Source organism: Orbicella faveolata, unplaced genomic scaffold, assembly GCF_042242905.1.
Source record: "Orbicella faveolata isolate gen_17 unplaced genomic scaffold, um_ofav_v1 contig_36, whole genome shotgun sequence".
Taxonomy (NCBI): Eukaryota; Metazoa; Cnidaria; class Anthozoa; order Scleractinia; family Merulinidae; genus Orbicella; species Orbicella faveolata.
In genome coordinates, this window is record NW_028301565.1 from 2,953,472 (window position 1) to 2,980,848 (window position 27,377).

Sequence of the window (27,377 nt, forward strand, 5' to 3'; positions counted from 1 at the left end):
TGGGCTGACTTGTGATGCACGTAGTTTTACTAACCTCTCTAAGGGAGGTTTTGGTTGAGATTTTTATCAAAGTTTATCTACCAGGTTTTTTAAAAACCCTTTAATTTACCTATGAAGGATGTAACAAATATATATATTAGGGGTCAACAATTCTGTTAAGTTGTCTGGAATGATAAAGGTAAATTAAAAAAGAAAGTATTTGGTCGCTTTAACATACCATTTGAGTCTACTTTTGTTAAATTTTTAGAAATGATTTGGTGTCTTTTGTAATGATGCAATATTTTTAATAGGATACCAAAGCCACCAAAGACTTGTCCTAACACATCACTTCTGGCTTGAAGTGTATAGTATTCGAAAGCTAAGTTCCACGGGGCAAGGAAACTTTTGCTTGCTAAACGCTTGATTTCTATGTACTTATTCATTTCTTAGTCTCATACTAGAGGTACATACTAAGTACAACTAGAACGCAGGTACAAGTCATGTGATCTTTGAACTGTCAAATAAGTCATTTTCGAATATTAAAATTCCTTCATGGCGCCGAGGCTTAAAGTGATAAAGCCAAAGAAAAAACACCATGGTTGAGGGATGAGTCAATAATTTATCTTGTTTCAGTATAAATCCACTAGCGTTCTATCACGAATGCCGTTCTCTGATTGGCTACGATACTCACTATTTGTTCTGTTGTAGATAGTAAGTAGCGAAGCAGTGTGCCCTTGCTAACAAAATGACGGCCGCTTCTTTACGTTTTCGAGGTGTCTGCGAAGAAGATGTAGATAAAGTTTTGAACGACTAGTAGATTTATACTGAAACAATTAGACTATTCGCTCTCGATTTCTATGCGTGATAGTTGACTTGGATTACGCCCTCGTCAAATATCACGCGATAAAAAGTTTCGCGCTCATAATCTAATTGATAATCAGCGCCGTAAGTCGCGGTACCGTGTTAGAATTTTAATATTATTGAAGTGCCTCTTGAAAGCCTTCTAGGAGTTCTGTTAGTTATTAACTGAGGCCCAGGTAACTAACCTAAATTGGTACGTATAATTAAAAACTGTATTCAAATTGAGTTTTGTTTGTCGCCTTAAAATGTACCAAAGCAATCTATCTTTTACAACCAAAATAAGAATTCCAAAATCTTTGGGCATATTGTAGGAGCCTACAGCTGTTGCTTGATATCTAGGCACTTCAAATAAAGGACTTCAAATTATAGCTTATATAAATAATAAAGTTTTGGAAATTTGACGAGGAAAAAGGCTTTCTTTGATTACTGAGAGGCATGAACTACTGGTCGTCGACGAAAGGAAATTCTTGTTAGGCAGAACATCAGAAACAAATCCACGAACTCGCACAATGTCAGCAAGCTACATCCTAGGAAAAGCCCCATGCTTCCGCCAATATCCGCTGGAAGACAGAAAATATAAATCATTGGTAGAATTCTATTTACTTCCGAGCACTTCAAGAGAAACAAAATGTTACATGTTTCTACTGTAAGAAATGAAGTAACCTTTTGGTCCGCTAGTTGTTCAGCTTGTGAGGTATAAACTAAAACAAATATTCACCAGTGTCGGTGACTCGTGGATATTCTGCAAAAACAATTGGATTATGAGCTCAAGATTTTTATGAGGTGACAGTTGATAAGGCCTTTGGCTCCATCAAATATCACCTCAGAAATCTCGAGCTCAATTTAATTTTGAAGTAGAATGCTATCATAGTAATGAAAACTGTATACCTCAGGAACATGGTGGAAAATGAATATAAAACCCCAAAGACTGTGATTGTACCATTGTCTCTAATGGCCAAATTGTTATGCAAGCATGTATGACCTCTGTTAAAGGTTCGATTCCAAATGATCGCTTGCAAAAACACTGGGATCTGATGAATAGTTAATTCGTTTCTCTTTCGTAAAACACGTCTTGCAGGTCAATAACATCACCTCATATTATCATCCCATTTAAACAAAAGTGTGTTCGTCAATTTAGAAACTTGCAGTAGAGTTTTCTCTGCTACCGGTGCTCAAAATTATGGGACTGCATGGTTGCCATTGATAACCATCGATCAATCATATATACCTCGGACTAGTTTCCCAAGCGACCCCAGAAATTCCAGCGCCGAAAGATAGTTCTTAGTCCCCAAGAGGAGACTGGAGTGAGGAGTCAAAATACAAAATGATTAGACTTACCCCCAAAATCGTTGATGCTGTAAGCTGGCTGTTCTATGGTAATCTGCATGGCAGTTGTTCCGTAAAATATCTGAACTTTTGCAACATTTTGTCTAGAAATTGAAAGAGGTTTTATAGAATAAATGTTAGCGATTCACACTCCTGTAAAGTGTTGCCAATGGCGGGTGTGCAAGATATATGGGGGGTGGGGGGAACCTGTTCTGTTTTTCGTATTTTATTGTAAAGAATTGAACTCCTGCAAGCAGTAAGTGAGTTGGTACCAATGATTATCTGTCTTCACTCACAAGTTAGAGTGAAAAGAGCTTCTACATCCGTTAGTTTCGGTTATTTCAGTGTTGTTTTTTCCCGGGTCAGTTTTCAGTTTTTTTCAAGCACGTTCTTCTTACTGCATTCTAGGTTATTGACGGTTCTTTGATTCATACGACTGTTCTTTACACCCTATTCAATATCAGTCTTGCGCTAAGATTTTGACGTTGCATAGTATCAACTACAATTTCGTGGATTGAGGTTACAAGGGTAAAGTGTCTCACCTAATTGTATCTTGAAAATTGCCTCCGTCCCCTTCCGAGCCTTGACCTGTAGAAAGCATAAACTTTTTGAATGCCGCGGTTGTATTATAGGTTTTGGATGGAAAAGTAGAACTGAACACCTGTACATCATATGAGACTTTTTCACATTCCAGGGGACATTCACAACTGGTACTATCCAAGAGCAAATTACCTGCAGACACAAAACAGAAGAATTCAAGGATGGGCAATCAGTTGGCTTGATTTTCGCCGCTCTCTCGAGTCTTTGAGAGGGAGGAACGTAGACCGAACAGCGGCTGGTTATCAAGCCTAGGCATTCAGCCGCGAGCTACTTTTGCGATTTCAGAAATATCTTAGTCCTTGGCTCGCCTTCTTCTTTTCTTCGAAACACCTTGCGCACCAGCTTGAACGAATCAATTTGTTCAGTTGTCAGGGGAAAAGTCAAGGCGAATAGTAAATTTATTATGACATCGAAACTAAACGCGATAGCGAGAACGCTGGCACTCAATCAATCAATCAATCAATCAATCAATCAATCAATCAATCAATCAATCAGTCAATCATTCAATCATTCAATCATTCAATCATTCAATCATTCAATCAATCAATCAATCAATCAGTCAGTCAGTCAATCATTCAATCAATCGTCAGTCAATCAATCAATCAATCAGTCAATCAATCAGTCAATCAATCGATTTGTCAATCAATCAATCAGTTAGTCAATCAATCAATCAATCAGTCAGTCAATCAATCATGTCTAACGCTTGACAATAAGTAAAAGCAAACTCGTTCTCGATAAGCAAACTTATCATTGATTAGCGCTGGAAAGCATGAGCCCTTCTAACAACAATGCACACAAACTATTTCGTTTATTATTACTTCCTCTCTAAATATTGTAATTTATTTCTTGTTTATACTTTTTGTCAACAGTATGAAAACAATCTGACAAAAGTTTATTTTCCGATTTGATTCCTTCCTTACTTTCAATATCTCCCGCACAAGAGACAAATTCTTTTGGTCCACAATACCTGGTAGCGTTCAGTTCATCTTTAAATAAAGAAAAAGACAGAAAAATGCATCATTCCCTTATGATACAACAGTAACGAGGGCCTGCCATGTGGGCGGGGCGGGGTGGGGGGGATGCCATGTTCTCTTGATCCCTTGAAAATTTCACTTTTTCTCCCTTGTCCCTATAAATAAATTCCATTGTTCCTTAAAGTTTTTTTCTCAAAGTTCCCTTTAATAGAGGCGACATTCCTTTATTTCCCCCTCAAATTAATCCTAAAGTTATCCGTTATTCCCTTGAAACAAATGATCATGTTTCCTTGTTCCCCAAAATCCCCTGGGAGGCCCTCAATAATAAATTGTGGAACGTGTCACTCCTTTACAAATCGATAGATTGCACAACTGAAGGTTCACGTGGTAAAAACTAACAAGCTCCTCATTCGAGTGGCTCAAACGCCTTGGCGGTAACTCCTGTTTCTTTGCTTTGGAGTGGTTAGCAGTATTGAGGACTTACCTGGATGGGATTTTAATCCATCAAATGCTACTTCACTGCGTTTTTTCATGTGACTTAACAAATCCACGATACCCGTGTATATTCTAGGGTGGGAAGGGGCACTATGAGAGTATATGCGGGGCCCTTGCAGTTGAAAGTGTCAAGAATGCGGGACGGTGACACCGGTCAGGCCTCGAACTCGGACCGCTAAATCCGGAGTCCAGCGCAACCATTAGACCACTGCGCCGCAGATTAAACACAAATATATATCAAACATTTATATAATCTATGCACTACCTAACAGATCCGTCCCTAATAACCGGCAATGACATTTATCGACCACAGTTCTTGTCAGGCACTCAAAGAAGCAGGCACTGTGGGAGTAATTCTGGAAATACCTGAGCTGCTTTTCTCCACATCTTGACTTGTATGGAGTTGGCAGACGAATAATCTGAAATCATGTATGAATTAACCTTTAATTGCACATGTACTAAAAAGTGATAAAAATAAATAATTTGGATTTTTCTTACGTTCTTTAATTTTACTTTTAATTATGTACAAGTTTGAATAATGAATTAGAGACCAGTGAATTACTGTCTTTTTATTTTGTTTTGTTTTCCTCTCGTTTCCTTTTTTTATTATTATTTTATTTCTTTTGTTTTACTTTTCGGTAGTGTGGAGCTATTGCAATTATCCCTGTCTTCTAAGAAATAATGTACATAAAGTGGGTATCATAAATAGAAACCTGATAAGTCTCCATAATTATGAAGGAATAAATTACGTTGGAAAGAAGCAATGTCTACATGCCAAAAAAACTTGAGTTTAATCGGACCAACCCATTGTTCGAGAACAGTTATAATCGTCTGCAGCGAAGAACCTGTAAAATCTCTTCGCTCTTTCAGAGCGGAACAAACGTTCAACACGGCTTCAATACCGAAAGAGTTGGTTAAAGCCATCTTAATGATATGAATCGTTTTCTCAGTGATCTAAAAGAATTTCGAAAAGTAAAAAACAAAAATACGACATGGCGCGTTTGACGAAAGGCCTGCTCTCAAACCACGTATGTCAAATAATAATAATTGTTTTTCTAACATGCTGACATGTTTTTAGTCCCTACGTACGTCCTCTGTCTGTGATCTTTCCGACGTAATTTACTCCTCCATAAGTTATCTAGAAACTGATCCGCCTACTTCTCTGTTTTTCGCCGCTTTATTTTTGACGTGATCCAAGAATTATAGCCCACTTTATGAAGAGCAGTGTCCAAAAAGCAGGTATACTACTCTTGCCAACCTTATATTCCTAGTAATCTGCTGTAAGTGACTTTTCCTATCGCTTGATATCATTCACGACGATTGTGCAAATTAAAATTCATTCTTCTGGAAACTAACGCCATCTGACCTCGGATCTATTATTTTCCCTCGACTTATCAATTATCTTTATCTATCTGTTAGTAGTTATAACAAAAAAAATAGGTATGAGTCGCTGTTGTTGATCAAACTTTAAAAAAAAAGTTTATGTAAAATTAAATACCTGCTGAGGCAAACAGTTTTACTGATTATCTTAAGGTTTAGAGCCGCCAGTTACCTCCAAGAATTTTTTAATTTTTTTCCATTCCTCACGCGTGCTGCCAAATGCAGTAGAACTCGCATTTAGCCTGAAAGCCTGATTGAGTACCTTGACCTATTCCTTACAGATAGGAACATAATTAAAATACTATTGCTTGTTTTGCTTTCGTGCTTGCTGCGTTGTGACAGCTGAGAAAACTTTCTGACCCAATTTGTTGAAGAACTTTTTGTCTCTAACATAAAGGTTCATTTTCATCATCTCGTAGGTTCACGTGCAGCTGTACGTTGTGAATTTGCATAGAGTAAAATAAACTAGCAATTGTATGGACGTCTTTAAAAAAATAAGAGAAAGAGTTATTTATGGAGATCAATAATTTCGGTAGATATGAACTAACTGAATTAAACTGGATTTGTTTTGGATTTTCTTCCCGCGGACAGTGATAATCAATACCTTGTGTCGTTTGATGGGAATTGCAGCCAAAATCCCAGGCGAGATGTCCATCCCGTGGTTTTCAACATCTGGCCATTCGTTTTGATCGTGAATCAACACACGAAACCCGGTACTGTCTGTGCTGTACGGCCCGTAATACTGATTTGGTTGCGCCATTAGGGAGAGAATCAACGCATTCGCTCTACCAGCCGCATTTATAAGACGTGATGGATATCCTGGCTTCCCAGAACTGAACGTATAGCACAGGCCACGCTAGCGGAAAAGGAAAAAAATATATATATGGAAACAAATACATTGCAAAATTGAGAGCAATTCGTAAATGTGTTTTCTTAACTTCAAAAAGTGCTTTAGTGCCTGTGCAAAATCCCCTGAAAAAGGTCATTCAACATGAAAACTATTCCAACCACAGTGATTATGGGTACTGTTCGCTTCCGTGCCGAGTTCATGCTTTCAAGGAGATTTGGAACTGTCCTTATAACCCAACTTATGAATTAGAAATAAAAAAGGTATGCTCAATATCTCTAATGTTTCATAAAGATTTTCATCTAAATTATTCTTTTATTAGTAAGTATTTAGGCCAAAGTGTATAGCAACACGTTTGAAAAAAAAAAAAAAATACCCAATTAACTTTACCTTTGGAAACACTGCGGTGAAAAATTCATTTGAGGAACAAGGTTTCTGCTGAAAAGTACAATCCAAAAGCATCTCTGATATGTTATGGCCCGCCTCCCTCACTACCTTGTCGAGATCCAAAGTAAATGTCTCATTGCTATCGTTTATCAACTTCTCTTTTGAGTGCACTTTCGCCAAGCTGTCCATGAATATCTGCGCCTCTGTTCCAATGATTTTATCTTTGCGAAGCATGTTAAGGTTGCAAACTGTTACGGCCGGAAACGGGATCAGTTTATCCCTTTGATGCTCCCTCGTGGTTACAGTATCTTTTGCAGCGAGCTTGCCGTACCTTTCAATGCATAGCGAAATTAACAAGCCAGCCCCTACAACCACCAAAATAGCCCACAATATCCGCCGGATTAACATGAATGGACCTGCTACAAAGTGAAGGCCGTGTAGAGTGGTATATGAAGCAAATTCACTCAGCAGTCCGATATCCTTTACATCACTTGTCTCTGAACTTTCACCTTCTTTCTCCTCCGGGTTGATTTGAACATCAGTCGTCATTTCCTCCAGGCTTTGAACAGACCTGCGCCTTTAAATTATTAAACCTTTAAATCTTGTTGACGTTGCTGTTGGCTTTGAAGTATTCTTAAAACAAGAAGCCTGTAAAATCTTGCAGTTGTATATTCATTACGGATTGACTGCCTGCACTCGCTTTATTCGAACTGAAATTTGGGTGTTTCCGATTTGACGATTTATCATGAATATTTAATCGCGTTTAAAATTAAGAAAAAGCGTTGAAATGGCTTCCCAGCTGTTAAAGGTACACAAAGCTTTTTTTTTTCGTAATTTAGATAGCTCAGAAGCAACATGGTATAAGATCAAACAACTGAATCCCATGTTTCATATCATGTTTCTGCCTCGAATGAGGTCAACCTACTACTTCAGAATTGGAAAAATCGTTGAAACCAGGATTCGTTTTTCTCTATCACTGCAGGTGCAGCAGAGCGAAGTGGCATACTAATCTGGGCAAGAGCGGGAAATGTTTATCCTTGCTGTGTGTGTTTACAGTCTGTCTCGTTTTCATGTCTCATCAGACATTAACACGAGACTTCAGTAGGTTGCGCGTTGAGAGACGTTGAGTTACAGTTGTGACGTTGCATTCCCTCTTCAAATGCTCTTCCAACGCTCTTCAAACAAAGGCTACAGACAAACACGTTAAGACCTCTGTGTCGACTTCTTTATCTAAAGCTAATACAAATTCTTAATTTAAGAGCTTCGAGTGTTGAGTACTGAGATCCAAAATTTTGAACGAATGTGCGAATGATCAAAAGCTCCACACGATGTATTAAAGAAAGGAAACGGTAAGGAAAACGCTGAACTTAGAACTTAGATTCTGATGGGTCATTATAACCACTCTTTATCTTTTGATGCTACATTCATGGTATAAAAACACTGCTTAATCATTGGTGAACACGTTGTTATCAATTTGGTGACACAATAGGTTACCATAGCAGCAGTATGACCGGCCAAAAACACCCTTTATTTCAGCTTTAGGGGCTTATACTTCAAAAACGGTAAGGTAAATTTTTTTTGTATTATCAATTTTGATAAGCATGATAAAACGCAACTTTTGGCGAAGTTTTTTAAAACAACTGTACATAGGGTTCAGAGCCACCTTAAATTTTCAACACTTTAAGGTGGCTCTGAACCCTATTCACAGATTTTTTTTTAAACTTGGCCAGAAGTTGCGTCTTATTATGCTTATTAAAATTTGATAATATATAAAAAAATTTTCACCGTGCCGTTTTTGAATTGTAAGCCCCCAAAAGCTGAAATTAAGGGTGTTTCTAGCAGGTCATACTGTTGCTATGGTAACCTATTGTGACACAAAATTGATAAAAACGTGTTTACCAATGATTAGGAAGTTTTGTGATACCATGATTGTAACATCAAGTAATAAAAAGTGGTTACAATGACCCATCAAAATATAACTGCTGGAAACTGTTCTGAGCCACCTTAAAGTGAAATGTAAAACTAAAAAGTTAATAACAGAAGGTAAAAATGGGCGAAAAGAAGAAAGTAAAAGTTGTCCTTGCGTCTGTGGGGACTCGAATCCGCGACCTCTTGGCTAAGAGCTATCATCCGTAGGAAAAAAAAAGATGGCGATTAATACATTTACCCATTATTCTCAACGCACGAAAACTTAAAAAACGCTCATAAAAACATGTAGAAGAGTTCGAAAATCCGGAAACCGAGTATACACAATATCGTTAGCATAGGGACAAATATTGCAAAAGTATGGCTTTCCTTGTACTTTATGGACTGTGTAAGGCTCGTATGGCATTGTGGTAAAGTTTTTTTCCTATAGAGGATTGTGATTCCATTGCGCCGCGTCAGCACTCACGTGATCCTGCTCGTGAAGAAAATCATTTATAAATCAAGCATGTATTGAACTGCTTAATTATCCAACTACCACAGCAGACTCAAGTGAAGTCGTGTAAGTTCAGTCAATCGTTCTTTATCATTGTTTTTTTTTTTTTTTGACCGTGCGAATAGCTCGTTATTAATTGAATTAATTGAGTTGACACTGTTTACTCGCTAAGTGATTTGTTTCATGATCAGTGGAAATGTTTCTGATTCCCAGATAAGTTTAGACCTTATAAACACTCTTTCATCACATTTTTTCTGAGTTCAGCAGCGGTTTATTGCCACTTGTATTATTTTATGTAGCATTTCCTTATCAACTTTTTCAGAATGATTCTGACATATGCATTTTGATTGACATTTTCCGCTTTGAAAAACACACGTATTTCTAACAACCGTGGAATCTTTGTCGCTGATTTCGGGGGGCCGTTATTTTCAAAACCTTTACACTAACTGCTTGGAAAACACTGTCTAACGGCAAGACTTAAAAATAGCTCGCCTGGGCAACTGGCTGTTTGACAAATAGAAAATGTAATTGGATGGTGGAATTCTCGGTAAACTTCAGCTGTCCATCTTTCCTGATGTGTGGTGTCGGGCACAAAGACTGACAGTTCAGGTTATTATTCATTGTTCTCTTTCAATTTTAAGTGTCTTTGCTTTGCATCATTTCACAAGCGCAGGACAAGATAAAGTCTGTTTGTACTGTTCATTTCTCGTGTGCAATTTCAGCAACTAAGGTAGGTCATTCCCTCTCTCAGTACTCTATAGCTATCTTCCTTTGTGCTTCGTACACTCTACTTACATAAAGCAAGATTACTTCCCCAGTGAGAATGAGTCTTTAGATTAGATGGTTTGAATCCCTTTTGGATCGCTTTAAAGATCAATAATCAGGTTTTTTTTTCAAGCTTAACCAATTGGCTGTATGAAGTTACTTTTACAAAGTTGCATTTAACTAACTTGTAGATCTTTTGATGTACTTCTAGAAAAATCTAGGTTAGTGCAGTATGAGCATATCTATAGGTGTGTGCATGTTAATTACGGAATGATCTTATAATTTAAACATGGATCGCTGGAACAATGGAGGCGAATATAAACTGATTCACAACTATTCTTCATTTTCTTGGAAAGTTGAATGGCCTCATGTTAACAACTTGAAAACCTCTTTTATAGAGACACCTATTTTTTTTTTTTCTTGTAACTTTCTCCGAAAACATTATTGCGTAGTTAAGTTTTCCATTCGAGTGTTTACTTTGTAAAACTGCATCTTTTCGGGTCAATGTCACGGGTTGTGTTTTAATAGTCAGTCCGTGAATAGATATGGCAGGCTGACTCAGTCATTAATCCGTTTTTCAAAAGCTGACAACCTTCAATCTTGACTCACTTCCAGTTCTTTGATTTTGTCCTTTGAAAACCTCGACTGTTGCCTCGAGGCTGTGATTGAGACCAGCCGCGTTAGCAAAACCATGTTTACTTAAATGCTCTTATTTTACGTCACTGTATCTGTGTCTGCCATGACACCGGGCTTGAGATAGAAGTAATAATAGCTACATAAATAATAAAAAAATAATTACAATGTGTATTCAAACGGCCAAAATTGCGACAAAAAAGATGAAAACGACATAGTCCAGGCTGAACGAATAGTCTAACTATCTCTGTTACTAATGCATCGATTATGTCACAGAAAAATAAGTTCTCGACTAATCAGGGACGTGATTAAATTGACAATTTAATTGCTTTTATGCAGAACAAACATCAAATTGAATTCCCAGTGTGTTAAAGGGCATTGCGTGCTTTATACTTGCAATTGACGCAGTGCTATCTTAAAGTAAATTCGTGTTCAGTTTTATATTTTAAATGAAAGACTTGAAATATCCTAAGAGAAGGTCAACATTTTGTGAAGGGTTTGTTGCAAAAGATTTGTGGTCATGCTAGTCCTTTGTTAGCATTGTCATTGTTATTGCATAAGATAGTGCTATAATAAATTCAAATTTTAACATAATCATTAGGTAACTGAAGATAACAAGTCATGACAACAGTCCGGGGGGTCACACTCTATACAATTCATTGTGTTTGGACAATAATTATCGCTTACATATCACGAAGAGAACTTTATCACCCTTTGTTAATATCATTTACTAGTAATAACCAAACGTCAGGAAATGCGGGCGAGGACGATGCTTAGTGCTTTGAAAATGTGTCAGAGTTGTTCTAAGTTGTAATCAGTGGCGCATTGAGATTAATTTTTAATAGGTGCGTTATACATGGTTTTTGGGGTCATGACATATTTTGGGGCCTGAAGTAAGATGTTCTGCTTCGCGGGGCTAAAATATTTGCCCATAAGGGTAGCTTAAACGTTCAGCAGCAACCCCTTTTCCTTTTTGCCAATTTATGTGCTCAAAAGTGTACGTGGAGGTGTTGCAATGAGCAATTTCACTAAACCTATGAAACAGTCACCTGCAGTATAAAATTCCATGATACACTAGCTTTGTCGTTTTGTTTTGTTTAGTCTTACTTAAACGCTGTAATTGCGTGCTTTTTTTTTTTTTTTTGGTCACAAAGGCTTTTACACATAAATCATTTGTTTGTCGCGCTTTGTCACGCTATACTTAACTTTACAACTCCAAGACGAAAGCAGATCACAACTCGCTCGACTCTAAGGACGAGAACAGATCACAACTCGCATTACTCCACAGGACGAGAACAGATCACAGCTCGCTCGACTCCAATGACGAGAACAGATAACAACTCGCTCGAGGTGGACTTTAAACGCGACATGAACACTGAACAGGAAAAGTCCCAAGTTGACATGCTGCTATGCTTGAGTTTCACGTGATCCAAGGTCCAAATACGCGTGATGCGCGTGATAAAATCGCTTTCTTTGCATTCCATACATTCTTAATAAAAATAATAATTTACCAGTTGATATAGTGCATATTACATATTCTGATCAATAGCGCTTTACAATCACCATGGAAGTCCACCCGAACAAAGCAAAAATCGAGTCAGGGCCAAACTGTACATTGGTTACTGCTCTTCTTTTGACTGAGAACTGAGTATTCTTTAAAACTGTTTCTTTCCATTTTCAATCTTTTAAAATACATTAACACTTCAATGATGCAAAACTCTGATTTTGAAGATCTAGCACACTAGCCGACTCGGCGGCCATCTTTTAAAATATTCTTGTTCGCATGGAAATGGATTCTGATTGGTTTACGAGGATTTATCGATCGATTTTGGGAGAGCAAATTTGCTCCAAAATCGAGAAAAGGCGCACAAGATAGGTTGCGGGTTCTTCTTGCGCCCGCAATAAGTGGTTTCCCCAATGCATTTTAGCTGCAATACCAAGATAATGTTTTCCTGCTAACTATGAAATAACGTTTGTTATTCCCTTACCAGTGGTTCGATAAATCAGCAACTTTTAACACGCCACGCCGGCTGGATGTCAACTTTATCTTACCCAAAAGTAAATTAACCGCATTTTGTTGGACAACATTTTGATATTAGGGAGCTTAAATAACTACGACGATGACAACGCCGAGGACGAAGCCTAGTCAATAATGAATTTATCTTTTACCGGCGAAAGTTCGCAATTGTCGAGATCTGTTCAGTACGCCAATGGCTCTAAAAACGTGTTCGGGCTAAATATGCATCGTCGTTCGCATTCCTCAGGATACACAGAACTTGGTTTATGTTCACGTTCTTGTTTTGTAGAGGACGGCAAAGAAGTGTCGAAGATTTATAACGCATATGCACAGCCATTGTTTTGCTCTTTAAACCTCTTGCGCTCTTTAATTAAATGAATTTGGACAACATATTTCTTGTGAGTCAAGAAAACATAAACGGAAATGTTTTATTCATCATCTTATTCACAGCAATGTGGCAAAAAAAGTATTCTTTGAAAGATGAGATCTTGCTGTGAACACTTCCCTTAACATGCCTTAGCAATGTCGTGACAAGTTTGGGTCTTTTAGAAACTTCTCGGGCAGTATTACAGGCGCCCTTTAACCAAAAATGCATACGATCGTTTACCGGCCCAAATTTTGCTCGTTAGAGACTTGGATAGGTCAATTGGACAGAATAACAGAGAAAAAAGAAAGTTCTGGAAAAAACTGTGCTTTTTTCTAAAGGAAGAATATTCATTTTCCAGTCAACAGTATTTATGGCAAACATTAAAAAATATTCAACAAAATAGCATGAATAATAAATAGGAAAATGCACAATCCTTACTACGCTCCATGAAAACTGAAACCTAAATTGCAGCGACGGAAACTAAAGTTTGTCATGGACCTAAAAAACGAAACCTTATAAAATACAAAATTTGAAATCTAACACTGATATTTCGAAACTGAAAGCTAAACACCAAATGCCAAAAACAGAAATCTATCAAAATAAAGCTGAACACTCAACTGTCTAATCATTTTAGATGAATTTAAGCAATGTATAATATAAACACCACTGAAATGCGTTCCAGGTGAGTATTCGGCGAAAACATGATATCTTCAAATACGAGAAAGTATTAAGTTCACGTGAAATGATCACCGTTCTTATAGTTACATACTAAATGGAACCTTTCGTAGCGAAAGTGAAATAGTTTGGCATTTCATTGGTGTTTATAAAACATAACATGGCCTTTCGCTGTGCTCAGTCGTAGAACATTTTTCAACAAAGACGTTCGTACCTCTGCATAGGTATGTAATGGAGGGTATTACATATCTCCTCGCGGCGCGAAGATGTCAATATTACTTTCGATGCATTGGTACAATAATGTTGTTAACTCGAGAAAATAAAACTCGTATCGTCAAGTCACCGTGTAATTTTCCTTTTATTGTACAGAAAATAAAGTAATTGTTTGCAAAAAAACAAAACAAAACAAAACAAAAAAAAAGTAAAAAAAGGGGGGAATGATGTCATCATGATCGATATCCTAATTTGTTAGAAGATGAAATATACGTCACTTGGGTCCCGGATGTAGGTTCTTATAAATTGTATGAGTGGTGTATTTTCTACTATAGGCATTTGTGTTTAACCAGATCAACTAAGAAGTCCGTGTTCTTGCAACGTAAGAGCGCCTGGATTACAAACCGACGAAATAACAGTCAAAATTCTCGTGGGCCCCAAATTCAGGTATGCTGTATCTGGCTCCTTGTAATCTACGCAACAGGTAGAATTAAGTTAGTTACCCAAGTAAGACAAAATAGGTTTTTGCTATTGTCTTTAAGCTGTAAAAGCACTCTTGGTGTAAGAGGCAAGCATACGATTAACTTACCACACAACATACACTGAAGAATTTCCCAGGCCAACTGTCAATCTGATCATCCTGCTGCTCAAACAAACAACTGAAATTACATTGTTTGCAAATTCAATTCAAGGAAATGCTATTGTGTTTTGCAGTCTCACTGATATAAAGTTGCTAACTTCTACATATCTCAAACTCGCATAGTTGAACGTTCCTTCAGATCGATGAACAAGATTCCGGACTCATCGAGATAAATTTCCGTGCCACTCACATCTTTGAAAGCAAATTTATAAGTTTATGAAAAGAACATCAATCTTTCACAGGGTAAATTTGCGTGTTAGACGCATCCCTTTGAAATGATTGCTATTAAATAGTAATTAAAGTGCATTGTATTCAGGTCTTTGGCATGAAAATTCAATGGAGCAATATTTCGGAATGTAAAGTATCACATTCTAGCACTGCATTCAGCAGCATGCTTTCTTTCTCTCGTTATAAGTAGCACTTTCAAATGATGTTTAAAAAGGTTACGTAAGTCTTCAGCGAAAACGTTATTACGTAGATAGATTTGCCCCCAAGCTGTCTCCAGAATTTAATGCAAATTTTCCACATATTGTCTAAGAGAGGTTGTTTCAGGATCTTTGAAGCGTGGAACAGTTTAGCTTTAATTTGTTTTATGTAGTTATTTCAAATTCTTTATCTGAACAGCACCTCTCGACAACTATTGTTTGTCGGCATCTTGCAGGTTTTACACAATGCGACTTGATTCAAATGAACATATTGTCGCATCGCCAACCAACAGCATGCTATATTTTTCTCGTTATAAGTAACACTTTCAGATGAAGTTTAACAGAGTTATTCACAGTCTTCATCGAGATATTATTGCGTAGATAGATTTGCCTTCCAGCTGTCCCTAGAATGGAATGCAAATTTTCTTTGTACTGTCTACGAGAGTTTATTACTGAAGCGTGGACCTCTTTACCTATAATTTGTTTAGGTTTTTATTCATTGGTTTCTTTCATTTCGCTAGCGCAAGACAAGATAAAGTCTATTTGTACTGTTCGTGTACAATTTCAGCAACTAAGGTAGGTTATTCCCTATCTCAGTACTCTTTTGCTATGTTCCTTTGTGCTTCATACACTCAACTTACATAAAGAAAGATTACTTCCCCAGTAAGAACGAGTCTTTTGATTAGATGGTTTGAATCCCTTTTGGATCGCTTTAAAAATCAATAACCAAGCTTTTTTTTTTCAAGCTTAACCAATTGGCTGTATGAAGTTACTTTTACAAAGTTGCATTTAACTAACTTGTAGATCTTTTGATGTACTTCTAGAAAAATCTAGGTTAGTGCAGTATGAGCGAGGTGTGTGCATGTTAATTACGGAATGATCTTATAATTTAAACATGGATCGCTGGAACAATGGAGGCGAATACAAACTGATTCACAACTATCCTTCATTTCCTTAGAAAGTGGAATGGCCTTATGTTAACAACTTGAAAACCTCTCTCATAGAGATATCTATTTTTTTCTTGTAACTTTCTCCGAAAACATTATTGCGTAGTTAAGTTTTCCATTCGAGTCTTAACTTTTTAAAACTGCATCTTTTCGGGTCAATGTCACGAGTTGTGTTTTAATAGTCAGTCCGCGAATAGATATGGCAGGCTGACTCAGGCATTAATCTGTTTTTCAAAACCTGACAGCCTTCAATCTTGACTCACTTCCAGTTCTTTGCTTTTGTCCTTTTGAAAACCTCGACTGTTGCCTCGAGGCTGTGATTGAGACCAGCCGCGTTAGCAAAACCATGTTTACTTAAATGTTCTTATTTTACGTCACTGTATCTGTGTCTGCCATGACACCGGGCTTGAGATAAAAGTAATAATAACTTCATAAATCATAAAAAAAAAAAAATAATTACAATGTGTCTTCAAACGGCCAAATTGCGACAAAAACGGATGAAAACGACATAGTCCAGGCTGAATGAATAATCTAACGATCTCTGAAGCGTATCACAATTCACTTTATTAATACATCGCTTATGTCAAAGAAAAGTAAGTTCTCGACTAATCAGGGACGTTATTGAATTGACAATTTAACTGCTTTTATGCAGAACAAACATCAAATTGAATTCCAAGTTTGCTAAAGGGCATTGCGTGCTTTATACTTGGAACTGACGCAGTGCTATCTTAAAGTAAATTCGTGTTCAGTTTTATATTTTAAATGAAAGACTGACATATCCTGAAGGAAACGTCAACATTTTGTGAAGGGTTTGTTGCAAAAGATTTGTGGTCATGCTAGTCCTTTGTTAGCATTGTCATTGTTATTGCATAAGACAGTGCAATAATAAATTCAAATTTTACTGATAATCATTAGGTAACTGAAGATAACAAGTCATGACAACAGTCCGGAGAGTAACACGCTATACAATTCGTTGTGTTGCTTGAATTATTTTGGACATTATCGCTTACATATCACGAAGAGAACTTTATCACCCTTCGTTAATATTATTTACTAGTAATAACCAAAGGTTAGGAGATGCGGGTAAGGACGATGCTTAGTGCTTTGGGTTACTAAAAATGTGTCAGAGTCGTTCTAAGTTGTGATCAGTGGCGCATTGAGATTAATTTTTAATAGGTGCGTTATGCATGGTTTTTGGGGTCATGACATATTTTGGGGCCTGAAGTAAGATGTTCCGCTTCGCGGGGCTAAAATATTTGCCCATAAGGATAGCCTAAACGTTCAGGAGCACCCCTTTTCCTTTTTGCCAATTTATGTGCTCAAAAGTGTACGTGGAGGTGTTGCATAGAGCAATTTCACTAAACCTATGAAACAGTCACCTACACTATAAAATTCCATGATACACTAGTTTTGTCGTTTTGTTTTGTTTAGTTTTACTTAAACGCTGTAACTGTGGTTTTTTTTTTTTGGTCACAAAGGCTTTTATATATAAATCATTTGTTTGTCGCGCTTTGTCACGCTATACTTAACTTTACAACTCCAAGGACGAAAGCAGATCACATCTCGCTCGACTCTAAGGACGAGAACAGATAACAACTCGCTCGAGGCGGACTTCAAACGCGACATGAACACTGAACTGGAAACGTCCCAAGTTGACATGCTGCTATGCTTGAGTTTCACGTGATCCAAGGTCCAAATACGCGTGATGCGCGCGATAAAATCGCTTTCTTTGCATTCCGTACATTCTTAATAATAATAATAAGTGTGGAAGTGGATTCTGATTGGTTTACGAGGATTTGTCGATCGATTTTGGGAGAACTGAACTGAACTGAACTGAACTTTACCTAAGACTCGTCAAAATTTGATGGTTTTTCACTAGTGCCCGCCAAGGTTACCGGCTGGTGGGTCAAAAACGACTTCTATATAAATTTTATTAAGGAAAAACCTCTAAACTGTTAGCTACTCGGAATTAAATTTACTTTCTCTTACTGTTTTTAATCGGCTTTCATCGTTTCAATACGCTTGAATTTTCAGATCCGTGCTCTTCGTAATTTGCATAATCCGTAATCGGCCCGTGGGCATTACGGCTGCATAATGACCTCTCGGATCTCGCTCTTAGCCAATCAGAGCGCGCGTTATATCGGCCACAAGCCAAAGCCATATAATAATAGTGTAATACACGGCTTAGGCTTCTTCATTTGTTTTATGATATAGAAGTAATGTGGCGAAAAAGAATAAAACACGCTTTTTCCATGTTTTACACTCTATTATAATATAGATAGGTTCCTGTGCGTGCTCGGATTGGTCGAAAACCCATGTTTTATCAGAGTATAAAACATAGGAAAAGCGTGTTTTATTGTTTTTCGACACATTACCTCTATATCATAAAGCCAATAAAGAAGCCTAAGCCGTATATTACAATGTGATAAAACACTCCGGACATTCGAGAACACTCGAGAAATGCGGCTCGTGTTTTCTACACTTCCCTCGCGTTCTCAAAAGCCCGTCGTATTTTATCACAGTGTAATACACGGTTTAGGCTTCTTTATTATATTTGTTAAATAAAACATGGGTTTTTGACCAATCAGAGTGCGCGCAGGGTTCTATGTATATAATTATAATGGTGTTTATAAAACATAACATGGCCGTTCGCTGTGCTCACTCGTAGAATATTTTTCAACAAAAAAGTTTCATATCTCTGCGCAGGTATATAATGGAGAATATTACATATCTCCTTGCGGCGAGAAGATATTAATATTATTTTCGATGCATTGGTACAATAATGTTTTAACCCGAAAATATAAAATTCATATCTTCAGGTCACCGTTAGATTTTCTTTATGTTATATAAAAACATGATTTTTTTACCAAAAAAAAACAAACGTCAAAGAGGGGGAACGACGTCATCGTGATCAATATCATAATTGGTTAGAAGATGGAAAATACGTCACTTGGGTCCCGGATGTAGTTTCTTATAAATTGTATGAGTTGTGTGTTGTCCACTATACGCATTCGTGTTTAACCGGATCAACTAATAAATCCGTGTTCTTGCAACGTAAGAGCGCCTGGATTACAAACCGAAGAAATAACCGGGTCAAAATTCTTGTGGGCCAAATGTAGGTATGCTGTATCTGGCTCCTTGTAATCTACGCAACGGGTAGAATTGAGCTAGTTGCCCAAGCAAGACAAAATAGTTTTTTGCTATTGCCTTTAATTTGTGGAAAACTCTTGGTGTGAGAGGCAAGCATACGATTAACTTACCACGCAAAATACAAGAATTTGCCCGGGCCAACTGTCTGATCAGCCTGTTAAACTACAGAAGGCTCCTGTTTGCTCAAACAAACAACTGAAATTACATTGTCTTGCAAATTCGATCCAAGGAAATGTTATTGTGTTTTGCAGTCTCACTAGTACTGATATACAGTTGCTAACTTCTACATATCTCAATCTCGCATAGTTGAACGTTCCTTCAGGTCGATGAACAAGATTCCGGACTCATCGAGATAAATTTCCGTGCCACTCACATCTTTGAAAGCAAATTTATAAGTTTATGAAAAGAACGGCAATCGTTCACAGGGTAAATTTGCGCGTTAGACGCACCCTTTGAAATGATTGTTAGGCTACTAAATGGTAATTAAAGTGTATTGTATGCAGGTCTTTGGCATGAAAATTCAATAGAGCAATGTCTCGGAATGCAAAGTAACACATTCTAGCACCGCATTCAGCAGCATACTTTCTTTCTCTCGTTATAAGTAGCACTTTCAAATGATGTTTAAAAAGGTTACGTAAGTCTTCATCGAAAACGTTATTGTGTAGATAGATTTGCCCCCGAGCTGTCTCCAGAATTTTCCACATATTGTCTAAGAGAGGTTGTTTCAGGATCTCTGAAGCGTGGAACTGTTTAGCTTTAATTTGTTTATGTAGTTATTTCAAATTCTTCATCTGAACAGCACCTCTCGACAACTATTGTTTGTCGGCATCTTGCAGGTTTTACACAGTGCTACTTAATTCAAATGAACATATTGTTGCATCGCCAACCAACAGCATGCTATATTTTTCACGTTACAAGTAACACTTTCGGATGAAGTTTAACATCTGAAGTTGCTCCAACAAAGTTATTTACAGTCTTCATCGAAATGTTATTGCGCAGATATATTTGCCTTCCAGCTATCACTAGAATGGAATGCAAATTTTCTCCGTACTGTCTACGAGAGTTTATTACAAAAGTACTTAAGCGTGGACTTCATTACCTATAATTTGTTTATCTCAAACCCATCTAATAAACAGCTAGCCTACTTGACAACTATTGTTTGCATCTTGCAGGTTTTACACAGTTTGATTTCCCTGGGGTCCTGATTTAAACCAGCCGGGATGGCAAAAGGTTGTTTACTAGCAGCCATTGCTCTCTGCCTTGTTTTCGTCGTTGAAGGTACGTATACGATACTATCCTGGAAACGAAATTCAGACTCGACAAGAACATATTGCTCCTCTTCTTATTCCTACAATGCTTATTGTGATAATGCAGTGGGTGATGCTAACAAACAACAAGCTCGTAAATGAACATATTGGAAGGGAATGGACTTAAAACTGGGCCGGAATATGAGTTAACAGCCTCAAATTGTCGGCAGTGAAGTACATAAATTTTAGAGACACTAATTAGCCTTTTTTAAGTCCTCCCTCCAAGAATTATTTCCATGAGCTATATCGCGCTGCAAAGACTGATCCTCTAAATTAAGAAATCGGGGATATTTCATATTTTGTGTTTTGCTTTATAACATGACTGGCAAGCCGGAAAAAATTCATGAATCTTTGACAGTTGATAGCTCCGTAGCCCGCGGCTCGCATGCGGTTGGCGGTCAGTGACGTTCTTAAAAGGTCATCAAAAAGTCCGCCTGCAGTTTTGCTTATACTCCATATAACTGGATTTTAGGATTATCAATCGGTTTTACTTTAATAACACTAGAAGAAAGAAAAGCTTTTTAGGCATCGAAATTCTGAGTTGAAATACTTTCCCCTTTTCGGAACGCCGTCATTGGTATATTATAGGGTATGTTTCTATTTAGTAAGCACTGTCACTTCATACTACCGATTAAGACCACGGGAATTTCAAAACGTTTGAAGGACGGACACTATTTTAACATAGGTCCGCATTTGCCTCCTGCATGGAAAGCAAGGGAAGCCTGGTGCATTCCTCGCACCTCAGTAAAGTTCACGACAAAAATTCAATTCTTCATTTTAAGGTTTGTTTTCATAAAACAATGAAGCTTTAAGCATAATGATTAGTATGCAAAAAAACAGTTGTGCTACATCGGCGCTCAAATGAAATACTACAGAAGCTTACAGAATGCTCCAACTATGGGCCAACTTCCAAAACATCATGATCATCTCTTGAATTCCACTTCAACTTCTTTATTGTACACTGTAAATATAAAAAGGTAAATTATTGTTACACATGGCTAGGGTAGAGAATAAAAAAATATGCGCGTGGTAACCAAGCAGCCATTGGATTTCGAGCTGGTTACCTCCAAGATAAGCTAAATTCACTACACAGCAGGGGCAAATTTCATCATGAGCGCAAGCACGCAGTCACGTATTCGCCGGAAAGATTCGTAGTGTGTATGATTTCTGTAACTAACGCCTGCGTCATCAGGAAAGAATTAGCTCGTCGACGGCATATGGCCATGAGTTGTGGTAAGAAAACGAATCTTCCGTGTAGCTTGGCAACTGGCCATGATGACCCTCAGATCTGTGGTCAGAAAAAAATGTTCCGATTTGTAGCTCAGCAAATTTGTTGTGGCCATAACTGGTTGTCAGAAAACAAACTTTCTGTGTTTTGTGACTCACCAAAAGGCCGTGTTTTGTGGTCAGAATGGTTAATTCACCTTTTCATTTGTGAAAACAAGATGTAACTTTAAGCAATGTAAACAAATACAAAACAATTGGCGACGGGCTGTCTTGTAGGGTAGCTGGTCAAAACTTTATTTTGTCAAGAAATATTTGTTGCAAGTGTTGGCGATCCGAAATCGAGTTCTAAGTGTCGCCAACAGTTAATAATACTAATACTAGCACTAACATTAACACTAACACTAACACTAACACTAACACTAACACTAACACTAACACTAACACTAACACTAACACTAACACTAACACTAACACTAACACTAACACTAACACTAACACTAACACTAACACTAACACTAACACTAACACTAACACTAACACTAACACTAACACTAACACTAACACTAACACTAACACTAACACTAACACTAACACTAACACTAACACTAACACTAACACTAACACTAACACTAACACTAACACTAACACTAACACTAACACTAACACTAACACTAACACTAACACTAACACTAACACTAACACTAACACTAACACTAACACTAACACTAACACTAACACTAACACTAACACTAACACTAACACTAACACTAACACTAACACTAACACTAACACTAACACTAACACTAACACTAACACTAACACTAACACTAACACTAACACTAACACTAACACTAACACTAACACTAACACTAACACTAACACTAACACTAACACTAACACTAACACTAACACTAACACTAACACTAACACTAACACTAACACTAACACTAACACTAACACTAACACTAACACTAACACTAACACTAACACTAACACTAACACTAACACTAACACTAACACTAACACTAACACTAACACTAACACTAACACTAACACTAACACTAACACTAACACTAACACTAACACTAACACTAACACTAACACTAACACTAACACTAACACTAACACTAACACTAACACTAACACTAACACTAACACTAACACTAACACTAACACTAACACTAACACTAACACTAACACTAACACTAACACTAACACTAACACTAACACTAACACTAACACTAACACTAACACTAACACTAACACTAACACTAACACTAACACTAACACTAACACTAACACTAACACTAACGCTAACGCTAATCCTAATCCTAATACTAATACTAATACTAATAATATTTATTACAGGAAGCTCTATCACCTACCGGTGATGTGCACAGAGGTCCTGTTCTAAATATAATATTAGTCACATAAATAAAGGAATAAAATATGTTCTAAAACTAAAATAATGCAGAAAGACAAAGAAATTACATAACTGAGAATGATTCCAAAAATGTATATTTTCATATAATTTTTATGATTTATATTATTTTTTAAAATTGGATATGGTACACGAGTTTCTTAAATCTCTATCGAAATTATTCCAGTCTCTTTCCTCGTGTTACATTCCTGTTTTCTTTCTCTGAGTTACATTTCTGTTTTCTTACAATATTCAGGTTATATCAACTGCTCTGAACCATGCTTGATATACAGTGCGACATCCGAAATCAACGCCATCGAGTTAAGTACCCTCACAAGAGTCCATCTTGTATCAAATCTTCAGCGGGCAGTTGCTCTCGATGTCCATGTGAGCGAGAGAACAGTCTACTGGAGTGATATCAACGTTCGTGTCATCAAACGAATGAACATGTCAAGTGGGATTGTCGAAGATATCGTTACAGGCGACTTGGGAAGTGTCGAAGGCCTTGCCGTAGAATGGGAGGGTAACTTACTCTACTGGGCAGACTACACATACAGCAGAATTGAGGTTGCTTCACTAGATGGTTCGAACAGAAAGTTGCTCTTTAAAGAGGAAGTAGAAAACCCGCGTGGAATAGCCCTGTACCCAAAAAAAGGGTGGGTATTCATAGTATGTGTTATCAGGTGAAGGTAATTTAGCCAGCTTTGAAGTGCAGCTGTCCTTTTGATAAGGATAGTCTTTCTTAGTTAACACAAGACAGTTCGTTCGTTGATGTAATTAAATGATGTAGTCCTGTTAATATAATTATTGTATTCTTGAGTAATTTTCCACACGACTCCTAGGAAGATAATTTCTGTGATAAGAAAGGTGTGTTTAGATAACAGTTGATGTGTACGACACTGTTTTCAAATTAATTGTCATCTTTCTTCACCAGGTTGATGTTCTGGACAGATTGGGGATCATCACCAAAAATTGAACGAGCAAGTATGGCTGGTCTTCATCGAACCGTTCTGGTCGATCTCACTAATTCTTCTCAGCTCTGGCCAGTTGCAGTGTTCGTGGATTATACAGAAGATCGTGTCTACTGGATTGACGCCTACGATGATGTGATTGATTCTACTGACTTAAATGGGCAAAATAGACGAAAGCTATCCGATTCAGTTCATCCTACGAGAAACGTTCTTCCCTTTGACTTTACCGTGTATGACGACACACTTTACTGGGGCGACTGGTATAGTGATACTATTGAAAAGCTTAATTGGACAACTGCGGAGTACTTGGGTGGATTTGGTGTTTTGACTTCTGACCGAGTATTTGGCCTCGCTTTACTAGACAGGTCAAGGCAACCAGCTTCAGCGGGTAAAGAAAGTTTTGACTTTTACAATTTATAATTTTTGCTATAATGAATATTTTTGGTTGCAACTTGACCACCAAACACTAAATGATAATTCCGGACAATCCAGAACTTATCGAGGGTCCCCGAATGATTTTGACGAACTTCAACTACCTTGGAGACTAAGGGTGTACGAATGATTCGAATGTTCCAAATATCTCCGGGCAGAGTCCAGCTTATTGTGAAGGTTGCTACTCATTTTGCGCTTTTTAGTAAACAATAAAACAATTAAACTGAAAATAAACAATAAAGGAATTGAACTGAAAGTAAACTGTTGATTGGTATATCAAGAAACATCAACAATTTCCCCTAGACCTCTCGCGATAAAGATATTCGTACGGTTTGGAAAGGTTAGCGTTCAAATCAGGATATAAACAGAATGATTGTGTTATTTAATACCTTAATCTGAATGTTGCCATGGTCAAAGAACTGAGTTTCTCGTTTTAGGAAATCAGCTTTGCAAAATAAATAACGGCGGCTGCAGTCACTTATGTCTCTTGACGCCTAATGGATTTGTGTGTGCCTGTCCGGATGGTCTGCCATTGTTACCTGACGGAAAAAACTGCTTAGAAGGTAACAATCATCGTAATTTTTCATTCAAGTGTAAATTAGTAAGGTTGCTTCGTTATTTCAGTGTTTCCTGTGCAAACTGTTCGATCTTTGTCCCAAATGCGAGAAATAGCACACCGTCAAGTCAATATATAACAGGCTTTCGTAGTAGCCCTAATTTATTACATGACTAGCTCCGAGAGCGGGCAAGATGAACCAAATCCCACACTGTGATTGACTACCCGAGCGGGCAAGATGGCGCTATCTTGCACGTTCGGGTCTACCCGCTGTGTCCCGCAAGAAAAACATTCCGCGAAAGCCACATAAAAAGTCTTTTATTGATCAAGTTTGTTCGGTCAAGATGGCTGGATATTGGCCTAGCCTTGTTCTTTTTTTTTTTTTTTTTTTCTTTTTTGCGAGTTTATGGACCTCGACTCCGTCTCGGTACCGTAAACACGCAAAAAAAAAAAAAAAAAAAAAAAGACTCGGCCAAAATCCAGCCATCGTGACCTCGCGCTTGGTCAATAAGCCACATCCATCGTACCTGTTTCTCGTACTTCTTTTCTTTCTCCTCGCTTCTGTATTTCATTCCAAAATTCCATTTTTCCTTTTAGTTAGCGCGTATTATATATCCCGGCAATTAAAAAAAGAAACGTTTAAGAAGCTTGAACATTTTTTTGTTCTTTTTATTTTTCCATTTCAGACATCACAAGATTTTTTCTTTTTGCCGAGGGAAAGAACATAAGGCAACTTGAGTTACATCATAATTCTAGTATTTCATTGAGAATACCCCTTACAGAGCCCACTTCAAGCCCTGTGGCCTTGGATTTCAATTTCAAGGACGAAAAAGTCTACTGGACAGATGTAGCGAAAGACACGATCTCCCGAGCATTTCTGAACGGATCCTCTCAGGAAACCATAGTATCGACTAGACTCTCAAACCCTTATGGACTTGCTGTGGACTCGTTTGGTCAAAACATATACTGGACGGACGGCACTGAAAATGTGATTGAAGTTGCATCCTTGAATGGACTGCACAGACGCGTTCTCATTAAAGATGATTTGCAAGATCCAAGAGATCTTGCTCTGGATGTTACTAGAGGGTATGCCGAAAAGTACCCTTTATATGTTGTTGATTTGATGTTTAGTGGATAGTGTCTATAGTTAAATTGTTTCCTCCTTGAGCAGAATCGGTTTTGTCATACTTATCAGCTAATCAAAATGAGGATAGGAGAGCAATTTAAGTTTATCGGTATGTTGAGCAAATTCTGAGCGTCTCGAGCTGTCATTCAAGACTGTCTTTTATGTGTTTCTTGGACACGCAGGTTCATGTATTGGACCGACTGGGGACTTGACGAAAGAATAGAGAAAGCAAATATGGATGGTGCAAACCGAACAATAGTTATTCGCTCGGGACTGTACTTTCCTAGCGGCCTTGCCTTGGATGTAGCAAAGAACTGGCTTTATTGGGTAGACTGGTATTACGACAAGTTAGAAGTGTATGAGTTTCCGTCCAAGACAAGGAGGGAAATAATTTCTTCTCATTCTGAAACTTTTCTAAGTTATCCTTTGGGGCTGGCACTTTATGGGGATCAGCTATACTGGGCAGATAGAAACTGGAAAGGAATCTACCGTGTAGATCGAGACACAGGAGGAAATGTAGTCAAAATCTTGTCAACACAATCTTTGCCTACGCTAATTCACGCGTATGACAAGAATAACACTGTTACACCAGGTATTTCAAACTTCTGCTTTATATTTTTGTTATTTTTCGCCCTTAGAGCATAGGAGTCCACTCTCGCGTCCTTAGTGCGAAGTAGGAGAAGGCATTTTAAAAAACTTGCAAAGATCGATGCGCAGATGTTTTAACATTTTAGCTATCAAACTTTTCTCCCAAACAGTTGAGCCATTTTGATTCCCTTAGCAACTCAGTTTATCCTATACAATACAAGAGATGCTCAATGTTTGACGTCTTTTACCTCAATTCCTGCAGAACAAATATAATTATTTATTATTTATATAAGACAATGGCGTGTTAACGACCTGAGCGATCTAACTCTCTTACTCTACACACAAGCTAAGTGTAGCTAAGCGCATTGGCCACTATAAACGACATTTGAATATTTTGAACAGTTTTTGAACCCTTTAGATGACTGTATCGTGTACTTCATCTCCTTTGCCTCCTTTATAAAGGCTCTTAAAAAAGGTCCATAGCCACCTTAAGATCTGCATAACGTTCTTCACAAGTAATCCTTATCCCTAGCCGTTTGTAGTTTGTTATGTTTTGTAAAAAAAAAAAACAACAACAACCAACCAACCAACAACTGTTCAGATTATAGAGGTTTGTTTTTCTTTATGCTGAAACATTTAAAATTGAGTGA

At 37.6% G+C, this 27,377-nt stretch overlaps 2 protein-coding genes across 8 annotated transcripts in view; one reads left to right on the top strand and one right to left on the bottom strand.

The window, feature by feature from the left end:
• Nucleotides 1-5: 5 nt before the first annotated feature.
• LOC110041382 (acid-sensing ion channel 1-like) lies at nucleotides 6-8,268 on the bottom strand. The gene is made up of 7 exons (XM_089275201.1): nucleotides 6,853-8,268; nucleotides 6,220-6,471; nucleotides 4,501-4,654; nucleotides 3,687-3,752; nucleotides 2,709-2,898; nucleotides 2,179-2,270; nucleotides 6-1,400 (listed from the first exon to the last, which is right to left on the bottom strand). The coding sequence occupies exons 1-7, from the start codon at nucleotides 7,396-7,398 to the stop codon at nucleotides 1,264-1,266; spliced, it is 1,437 nt and encodes a 478-aa protein (XP_089131327.1). The 5' UTR covers nucleotides 7,399-8,268; the 3' UTR covers nucleotides 6-1,263.
• A 1,348-nt stretch (nucleotides 8,269-9,616) lies between these two features.
• The window catches only part of LOC110041393 (low-density lipoprotein receptor-related protein 4-like), a 36,758-nt gene continuing 18,997 nt past the window's right edge, over nucleotides 9,617-27,377 (top strand). The window contains exons 1-9 of one of the 7 annotated variants that reach the window (XM_089275175.1): nucleotides 9,921-9,998; nucleotides 14,274-14,385; nucleotides 15,525-15,579; nucleotides 20,273-20,378; nucleotides 23,311-23,710; nucleotides 23,989-24,413; nucleotides 24,895-25,020; nucleotides 25,700-26,099; nucleotides 26,322-26,731. In XM_089275175.1, the coding sequence (XP_089131301.1) occupies nucleotides 20,321-20,378; nucleotides 23,311-23,710; nucleotides 23,989-24,413; nucleotides 24,895-25,020; nucleotides 25,700-26,099; nucleotides 26,322-26,731 (1,819 nt within the window). In that variant the 5' untranslated portion in view covers nucleotides 9,921-9,998; nucleotides 14,274-14,385; nucleotides 15,525-15,579; nucleotides 20,273-20,320. Of the gene's footprint in view, nucleotides 9,878-9,918; nucleotides 9,999-14,273; nucleotides 14,386-15,524; nucleotides 15,580-18,946; nucleotides 19,070-20,272; nucleotides 20,379-23,310; nucleotides 23,711-23,988; nucleotides 24,414-24,894; nucleotides 25,021-25,699; nucleotides 26,100-26,321; nucleotides 26,732-27,377 lie in introns of those variants that run through there. The other 6 variants (XM_089275176.1, XM_089275178.1, XM_089275177.1 and 3 more) reach the window with 6 other exon arrangements.